General features: G+C 41.3%; 1 protein-coding gene across 2 annotated transcripts in view; it reads right to left on the bottom strand.

Annotated features, from left to right (window-relative positions):
- Positions 1–290: 290 nt before the first annotated feature.
- The window catches only part of DDHD1 (DDHD domain containing 1), a 69,886-nt gene continuing 61,190 nt past the window's right edge, over positions 291–8,986 (bottom strand). The window contains exons 10-13 of one of the 2 annotated variants that reach the window (XM_072865128.1): positions 6,763–6,912; positions 5,160–5,412; positions 3,693–3,875; positions 291–1,573 (exon numbers count right to left, since the gene is read on the bottom strand). In XM_072865128.1, the coding sequence (XP_072721229.1) occupies positions 1,392–1,573; positions 3,693–3,875; positions 5,160–5,412; positions 6,763–6,912 (768 nt within the window). In that variant the 3' untranslated portion in view covers positions 291–1,391. The remainder of the gene's footprint in view (positions 1,574–3,692; positions 3,876–5,159; positions 5,413–6,762; positions 6,913–8,986) is intronic. The other variant, XM_072865129.1, reaches the window with a different exon arrangement.

Raw genomic sequence — 8,986 nt, 5'->3', positions numbered from 1 at the left:
TCACCAACACCACAGCCTGATTTTTTTTTTTATAAACAAAAGTTTACATTCTGCAGCTTCTACATATACCATACAGATCATAAATACCTCAGCCAGTGGCAGCTCAGAGGCCATGTATCTGACACTTCTACTCCAGAGTTTTAAAATCTCAGCAATGACCTTTTAGTGTTTCATTTGGAGATTACTCCCTTTCATCACAACACTTCTCTCTTGACTTCTCCTGAATTAGTTTCAGATACAAATCTAATCTAAGCTCTGGCATTCTTAGGCCTCACCAAGTTTATTTTATGCTGCTCTCTTTCCTCTTGATAGGTTCCTTGCGCATAAATATACATACGTTTGTATACAAACGCGCACACACAGATATACATTTAATAACAGTAAGCAAAAGAGAGCTGGAGCCTCTGCAAACCAAGTCTAATGTGAAGTCAAAACCTTCCTGTGCCTGAGAAACACTTGGGACCTAAAAAGCAAAGGCAGTTACTTACCTTTGAGAAGAACGTGACCGATGTCATTTGTGTGAAACCACAAATATTTATTTTTAATGAAAAAATACTTAAAGTGTGCCACAGTGTCCATATATTCATTTGAATAGTAGTACAAAGATATGTATTTCTGAGAAAAAGTCTTAACACTGTAGAAAATAAACGTGGTTCTTAAATTATGTCAAAAGAAACCAGTAAAAAAGTAATGTTTTATACACTGGAATAAAATGAAACGATTAGAGATAATAATAAATTATAATTACAGTATTTCAAATATTTGCTTCATGCTTTTTTCAGCATTAGTTTCTAAATGTGTCACGTATAATACGCCCTCGGAAGCCAGCAGTCAGAATGGTCTTTCAATGGTACTGTGGATAATAGGATGTGGAGCTGAATAAAGTCCTAGAAAAATGACACCACCGTTTGTTATTTACTGATACATAAAACATCAGAACATGGCAGTTTTAGGTTTGTATCTAACATATACTTTTCGTTAATGGAAATTAATTTTGTGTGGTTTTTTTTGTTTTTTTTTTTAATCAACTAATCTTTTATACTTTAATGAACTAAACAGCAATTATGGTCATTAACAAGTATGTCGCCCAAGCACACCGCACAACCGTGCTTACGGGATGCTACACGTCGTATTGGCTTTTTGTACAGTCAAAGTTAACAAGAATTTGGAATCATTTCAGGTCTAATTAAGCACTGCAAAATGTTTAAAACTATAAAGTGCCTTTAAATACAAATCATTTTTGCTCTTTAGAAATAGGAAAAAATCCAAACATGCACTTAAAACCTGAAACCTCCATGCCATACATACTGCAGTTCAACGGTAAAACATCAGTTTTGTGCCATTTGTTTTAAAATTTCCTTTCCCATCCCGCCCCATCCCTAGTCAAAAATTCAAATGGTGTCTAAATTGGATTTGTCGGTATCTTCTTGGTCGTGTTTGTACATGAAGGTTAGAAGGAAAAGAGCAATATCCAGAGATGACCAGTAGGCAGTGTGCGATGTGACTGCGGACCAGTATCTGCTCTCCACGAGACCTTCCCTGAGCTCGAAATCAATCCTGTGCTCCAGTTCCACTAGAAATGGCACAAGAAACAAAAACGTTGTTAGAATTGTATGTCAGCAGAAGAAAAAACACTGGCATGTTCTTCCAGCAGCTTTGGATTCTACTTGCTGTATGTAAAATGCACGTAATAGCTCGGTGTTTACATTGAACAGTACGCTCACCTAAGTCAACTGTGATTTTTAATAATATGTACATACATTTTTATGCACATGCATTTAGCATAAACCTGACCTAAGAGCGGTGCTTGGTTCAGGGGGAAAAAAAACCCCAAACCCTAAAGCTTGGAAAAAGCTGGCATTTTTTAAGCAGCTGTTTTCCTTACAGTAACTATATAAATAAATTTATTTATGCTTCCTTACGATGACTACACAGAAGCACCCAGCAAATGTTGAGGCCCCATTAGGAAACATTGACTTTCAGAAGGTGGATGCTCAGAACTTTCTGAAATAAATGGACTTCTCACATCTTTAGCAGCTATACAAGGAGACTACACCCAATATTATAAGCCCTTTCTGAAAACCAGCCGTCCCTACACAGCACTAGCCCTTTTCATTTCCAGATTATTCCAAATATATTTCAGCAGCTCTCCTTTCATTTGAATGGCTGCTTTGATTAATACCACATTCAAAGCAATTTTCACTGCATGTTTAACTGGGCCAATGGCTAACCTATTGTTAAGGCCCTTTAGCGGTTAGAAAAATCTCTACAAGGAGCAATAGAATAAAAAGGACAAAACTAAAAGCCTGCCTAGCTACAAAAGCCAAAACCCCATATTGAGTAAAAAATGCAGCCATTTATCAAAGCCAGTTTCAAGGAATTTTAATTCTTGGCTCAAAGAGCGCATAAAGGGAGCATCGCACAAGCGCCGCCTCGGCAGTCGCGGCACAGCAGCGCTCGGGGAACGACGCGGCTTCGTCCTTTCACAGGAGCATCGCGCCCCTTTGCCAAGGCAGCAAGGAGAGGGAGTCAGAGCCTTCGAACACCAGGAGACGACCGCAGTCATTTCCACTAAGACGCGTATATGCAAAACCCAGTCGCCCCGCAGGAAGGACGCCCCAAACGACTCCCTCGCCCTCTGACGAGAGGCCGTTACAGGAGCTTGGGAGGCAGCCAAACCCCACCGCAAGCCGTGCGGTGCGGCCGCCCTCTCAGAAGCAAATACTTTGGCGGTGGATTGCATCATTCAGCTTGCAGCCTCGCTGGCCTCCGCTCTGCGTTCTCCTTCTATGGAGCAGGGACGGGCTTTCAGCAAGAGAAGGATGCAGGAACCGTGCAGAAGGCTCTCGACGTGCCAACCCCCCCCCCCCCCGAAAGGACCTCATCGGCAGCTCCGCAGTGTTCACTGTTGTGCCGCTCTATTTTCCTCAAGTTTAAAACAAAGTCTCTGTCCTCAAATACTGACTCAGACAGGTTTATCTGTTGAAATTAGCAGTGATGAACAGGCAGCAATGCATCATGTGAACACTATCACAAGATACAACATACTTGTGACTCCTTAGATTGCAAAAACCCCCGCCTTGCAACACTGCCAATGAGAAGTTTAAAAATAAAATCAAGTATGCATTTCTGTAAAGGAAGTACCTATACTTTTCCAAAAAAACGGCTGCTAAAATGGCACTTTCTGTTCTGAGTTGTTCAAATCAGGACAAGGGCAGCTTCTGTTTCCAGTCATACCTACCTTTAAATCCAGATTTGCTTCAGAATTGCAAATGTATGGGGAAATGGAAATAAATCCATTTTATGATAAATGGTGAGTGGGATTCTCTGCAGCAAGTACATTGCTTTTCCTGGTGGGAGTCTACAAACTACTGATATGCAGACCTCATTAGCCAAAACTCATACATGCATATATATGTGCAAGTGGTGTACGTGTATGTACAAACACATACACAGATAAACCTCCTTTAAAAGAAAAAAAGCATAAAAGGGAGAACAAAGAGCCAGTCCTTGGACAGTCTTAAGAGATTCAAAAAGCAGGCATGGATTCGATATTTATCGCTTTAGAGCAAACCAACAAAATCACACAGTGGCCTACGTTGTTATGGTACTTCCAGCCACCCACAACACACGGATGCAGCCCACGGAAGGTCTGGTTTCCGTGGGGTTTGTGAGGTGGACTCGTCACTAACCGGTGGGTTCGAGAAAGCCCGAGCTGCTGTGCGGCAAAGGCGGCGTCCCAACGGTTGTGGCCTTCTTGTCGTCCCCCTCGGCTCCATCTTTTCCGGTCTCGAGCGTCTGCGGGGTGGTTGTACTAGATCGACCAAATCTCGAAAAAAGCATCCCGCCGAGGCCCTTTCCAATACTCGCAGCTCCTGCGTTCAGCACGGAGAGAAAAAAAGCAGCACGGGCAGCTAAATCAAACTGCAAATTAAAGTCGCTGTAGCACGCATCAATTAGAGTTGAGTGACAGACGAAGGAAAACACTATTCATGCTTTTCTAGGGTGGGAACAGCTTATCTGACTTCAGTGTACACTGTTTATCGTGAGACTAATCTAGCGTACAAGCAAAGGTTATAAGTTGGAAACTGTAGTTACGGGAACAGAAACACATGAGAACACTTCTGCAGCAAGAAATCTGGTACTTTTACGGATATGTTGTAATCCCTCTTTCATAAAAATTTTAAGATGAAGACAAAAAGGCTTTGTAACAATGTTAGTACCTTCTGCACTTGAGAATGCCATCAGGACATTTAAGACACCCCTCCATTAAGGGTCCTTATGTTGGCATAACCCTTACAGATGTTTAGAAATGCTATATCATCCTTGAAAAGGACTATTTTGGTTGCTCAGGAGGAGGGATGTAAAAGTTAAGAACAGATCTGTGATGTTTTCTCCCGACTTTGCTGCCACCTTATGGATGTGACATTACAGCTACTATAGTAACATGGCAAAAAGCAACCCCGCTTTGAAATACCGCCTATTTCCACTTAAGGACTAAACTGTTTTTATATACTTTACTTATTTGATTGGGAAGATTCCTGGCACTAGATCACATTAGCCTTCTTCCAAATTCCACAGAGAGAGCTAAAGAAAAGCCTTGAGTCAACAAAAACTGCAAGTGCATGCTCAAATATAAGCTCCAAGTGAAAATGAATTTAAGCTCAGTTAAACCAGGGCTTATTTTGAATCAGAAAGCCAGAAGGGGACAGACTTCTTATTAAAACAGCCTGAATTTCCTATTGTAAAATCATGAGTTAAATGGAACTGTAATAGCTTACATAGAGTGATTTTTCTCCTATTTGTCAATACCAGAAAATGTAGTCACCAAACAAGCTTTAATTTTTTTTTTTTTTTTCCCATGAAGTAGAATGGAAACTATTAAATCACCAGGATGTTACTTCAATAAGGCAGACAACAATAAAGCAGCAACAGCATAAACTCCGTGACCCGCATCCTCTCCCTGCAAGCCTTGACTCCGGTGTACGTAAACCATCTTTTCTTCAAAGTAAATGTCAGCTGGGATTGAAACAAGCCATATACCTATACAGAACAAACTGAAACAGCTAGGGATAGCTGGCTTACGGTTGCACCTCAAACAGCAAAGCTCTACAAGAAGGTCCTATTAAAAAAAAAAAAAAGACATAAAGAACAATTACCTAATATACTCGCTTTGCCTATGTTTGTTATAGACTCCCCGTAGTGGCGTCGAACCATGACTGGTGAAGTAGTTGGGCTCGGTACAGTTGAAACACTTTCGCTATCGGTAACTGAGGTAGGTTCTTTTGTTGGGTTGAGAAAACTTGGCTTCATATGCTCATAAGGTAGAGGGTTTGCGGTGTTGTACCAGTGGATCTGGACAGGCGAAATGTTGCTGTAGTGTTTCAGAATTAAAGGTTCTAATCTATAGGCCTGCAAGAGTAATTCAGAAAAGAAAATCCTGACTGTCGAGACTGAAAAAAAATCACATTCCCTTCCCATACAGAGTCCTCTTCAACCTCAAATCCAAAATATCTGTAACGAGTGAAGCCTAGAAAGTGAGAGAATGGCGGCGTTATGTTCTGGCTCACTTTTATTTTCACAGCCTAGAAGATATATTAGCTGCCTAGTTGCTCGTGCACTCAGGTTTGCACATTTCCCTGCAAGACTTCTACTACACGTTGTTACGAACACACCAGTTACGGTTAACCGATGTCTGCTGTTACGCATGGACAGAGCAAACTTTATATACAGTTAAACTGATTCTGCACAACACAACAGAGAGGGAGGAGCTGGCTATGTAAACATTTTATTTGATGACTCTTCATTGATCCCTGTGCAAACCCTGAATTGGTGTGCTTATTAAAAAAATCATTTTTCTATTGATTCTTTATTTGTCTTTGTTTACTTAGACGTAGAAAAGCTTTCTGCTCTTCTTTATCTTAAAACTAGGTAAAGTTACTGTTTGCAGAGTGGGACCACAGACTGCAGCCTGACCGATCATCCTAGATGTCCCAGGAAAATTCTGGTTTTGGAGTAGCTGGAGCTGAACAAGATCTTGAGATGAGCAGAACCAGCGTGTTTGGATTGAAGTCTGAACATACTCAGTTTCAGGTAGAGTTTAAACACAAAAGTATCCCCAAATTACTCTTCTACAGCAAGCATGAAATCCCAAATCACGCTTGCATCAAAGAAGTTGCGAAGGTGATGCAGACCAAAGGTCCAGCATCCTGCCTTTGATAACAGCGAACGCTGGCTGCCTGTGGAAGAGTAGAAGGACGGGGCAAAGCTATACCAAACCCGCCCTCCAAGTACTATCCCACTAACAATCTGTTACTCTGGACCCCTTGGGAAAAAAACACTGTCTTTGTTTTTCTACAGTATCTTGTAAACTGCTCGTGAAGCCTTTTTTAACAGCAGCAGTATCTTTGGACAGATGATGTTTAATGCAAGTCAGCAAGTTAAACACAAGTTGGAACTTGACTGAGAAGGATTATTTCTTATCTCTTTGCAAAAAACAACAAAAAAGGCAGAGTAATCATGAATCTTATGCTTATTAATATGAAAAGAGAAGCAAAGTATATGGTATTTAAGGCAATTATTTGTAGAAACTGTTATTCTACAGTTACAAACCCCAAGACATTGTAGAATAATCAACAAACAAATAGTCCTGTGCTGGAACACACTTGCGTTGATTCACACGCTTTGAAGATCGCACATTATCACACAGCTGATGCTTAAAAATAGACAAGGTAAAAGCTTGCAACTGCAATTAAAACTCACCACTGGATCTGTTGGATGAAAAATATTTAGTAAGCGGTTACAAATTGTTCTGGGCAGAATATGATCTTGACTACCGCTGTTTCCTGGACGGATGCCACGCAATGCCAAAAACACTGCTAATGGAGATCCCATACAGAAGAAATTCTCAACCTAAGGAGAGATTTCATCCACGTTAATAAGGACGGAAATAATGTTTTGTAACATGGCTGGATTTGGTTTCTCTCTTTCAACTCATTTCTCAGTTTCAACTGAGGGACTACATGTATTAGTAAGTTAAAAGGGGGAAGACCACTATAACATACATACTATAGCATGAAGGTTACGTTTCCCATTTCCCTTCGCTGTGAGAAGAGAGTTGCATGTTGTGGTGCTACATAGTTGGAAAACTGAAAAATAAGTTGGATATTTGAACTGAAAGAGGTCTACCAACACTGGAAAGGCTGGAGTGAGAAGAATTTGGAAGACACTAAAGAAATGTGATGAGTTTCACAAGATTAAGTCTGATTTCTCATAAAACTTCCCAAAGCTTACCACAGCTCCTTAATCTTACCCTAACCAAGTACTCCATGATTTGTTTTGCTACACGCACCCATTGATGAAGTAGAAACGCAAGCCACACTGAGTGTTAAAGACAACCTAGAGAATACTGACAGCGGTCACACACACATACAGGCTGGTGTTATGCACAACCTCTTAAAAACACCTAGTGTTAAGTGAACAGAATGTTGCTCATCAAAAGTGCCACCACGTCACACGTCAGGAACCACTACCCAGGACAGGTACGGCACGCCGAGCGACTCTGCGGGCTACTCTCACGCCGACCAAAGCTACCGTGACTTTGCTCTGAAAGCACAGCCTCTAACACCGAGAGGCGATTGAGTAAACCTGAACTGCAACTGCTAACCCATCTGACAAAGGTCACTGAACATGCGGCAGTGGTAACGACTTTTGGTCACTACCAACCTGGGCCGGGATGCAACAGTGACCTAGAGGTGAATGGCTTCGTATCCCATTACCAATCCTCAGACATCGTCTCCTAGAAACATCAAACGTAAAACTCTGTAGTCAAAAAGATTTTCATAAGTGAAAATTACTTTTTAGCCTTCAGAATGTTTTCTTGTAAGAAAAATTAATTTTACCATTATCAGACCTTCACTGCGACTTTCCCAATAGTAGTGCCCAGTTTGCAGGGCACTACAACTGAGGAACTCCCAGTGTGCTGCTACTTAACCAGCAAGAGAAATTGCTGCATTCTTGCTAAGCGCATGTGGAGGACGCTTGGATTCCCATGTGCCTTCGCTATATGTCAGCGCATGGAGCGAGGGTGTAGAAATAATGGTCCATTTCATCTGTCAGATTCCAGCACTGCACAAGACATTCCTCCTCCTCTGACTTGGCACTGGTAGCCCACGTCTTCCATCCAGAAGAATGCGCAAGTCCCAGATCAATGGAAAAAAAAAAATAATCCAGGTCTTCAGCAAAGCTATTCAATGTCATATGCTGCAAAGCACTGCTCTGTCATCTATATCGTTACTCTAGTCTAGATTATAAGAAAGCTGCTCTCCTTTCTTAAAATCGAGCTTTACAGAGCCCCTTACATTTTTGCGGCTCGGTCAAAAAGCTTTCTCATCTTCAAATACAACAGAAACAGATATTCACAGTGCAATCCTTTAAACTGAATAAGTAACCTTTAACCGTGTCCATCTGACATTCCGGTGTGGAGCGCCTGGAGTACACAGTTGCAGTCCTCCTGCTTTAGAAAGAAATCAGAAAGGGACTGCCAGCTTACACTGGCTAGCAGATGCTTAAAAGACGTTTTCATGAATTCACCTTAGGCCACTACAGACTAGGCAAAAATCTCAAAAGGTAAATCATTCCAGTGCTTACATGGTGCATGGCTTTTGTTCCATTGTTTCTATTGATAAACACAGGATTAACAGTGTCCACAGAGAGATGCTTTCTTCTTGGAGGCCACTGTTCTTTGCTATGTCTTTTCTTACAAGCTCAAGCCTTTCAACGTGGTCTTCCAGCTCTGGAAATGTTTACAAAGGCAAAGTACCAATTGGTGGGTACCTTAACGGGTGGCACCAGACCAATACCAAAGCAGTGAACACTAAAAATCAAAAGTAAGTCTTCCAAAAAGAAAGTCCTTTAAATTGCAGCCATTAGACTCTCAGTGCTGTTGCAAAGTGGCTGAAGAGAAGACTGACGTGCCATGAAACCT

The sequence above is a fragment of the Ciconia boyciana genome, chromosome 6 (genome assembly GCF_034638445.1).
Source record: "Ciconia boyciana chromosome 6, ASM3463844v1, whole genome shotgun sequence".
NCBI lineage: Eukaryota > Metazoa > Chordata > Aves > Ciconiiformes > Ciconiidae > Ciconia > Ciconia boyciana.
The sequence above is the reverse complement of the archived record's forward strand: the minus strand, read 5'-3'. Positions and strand labels throughout refer to the sequence as shown.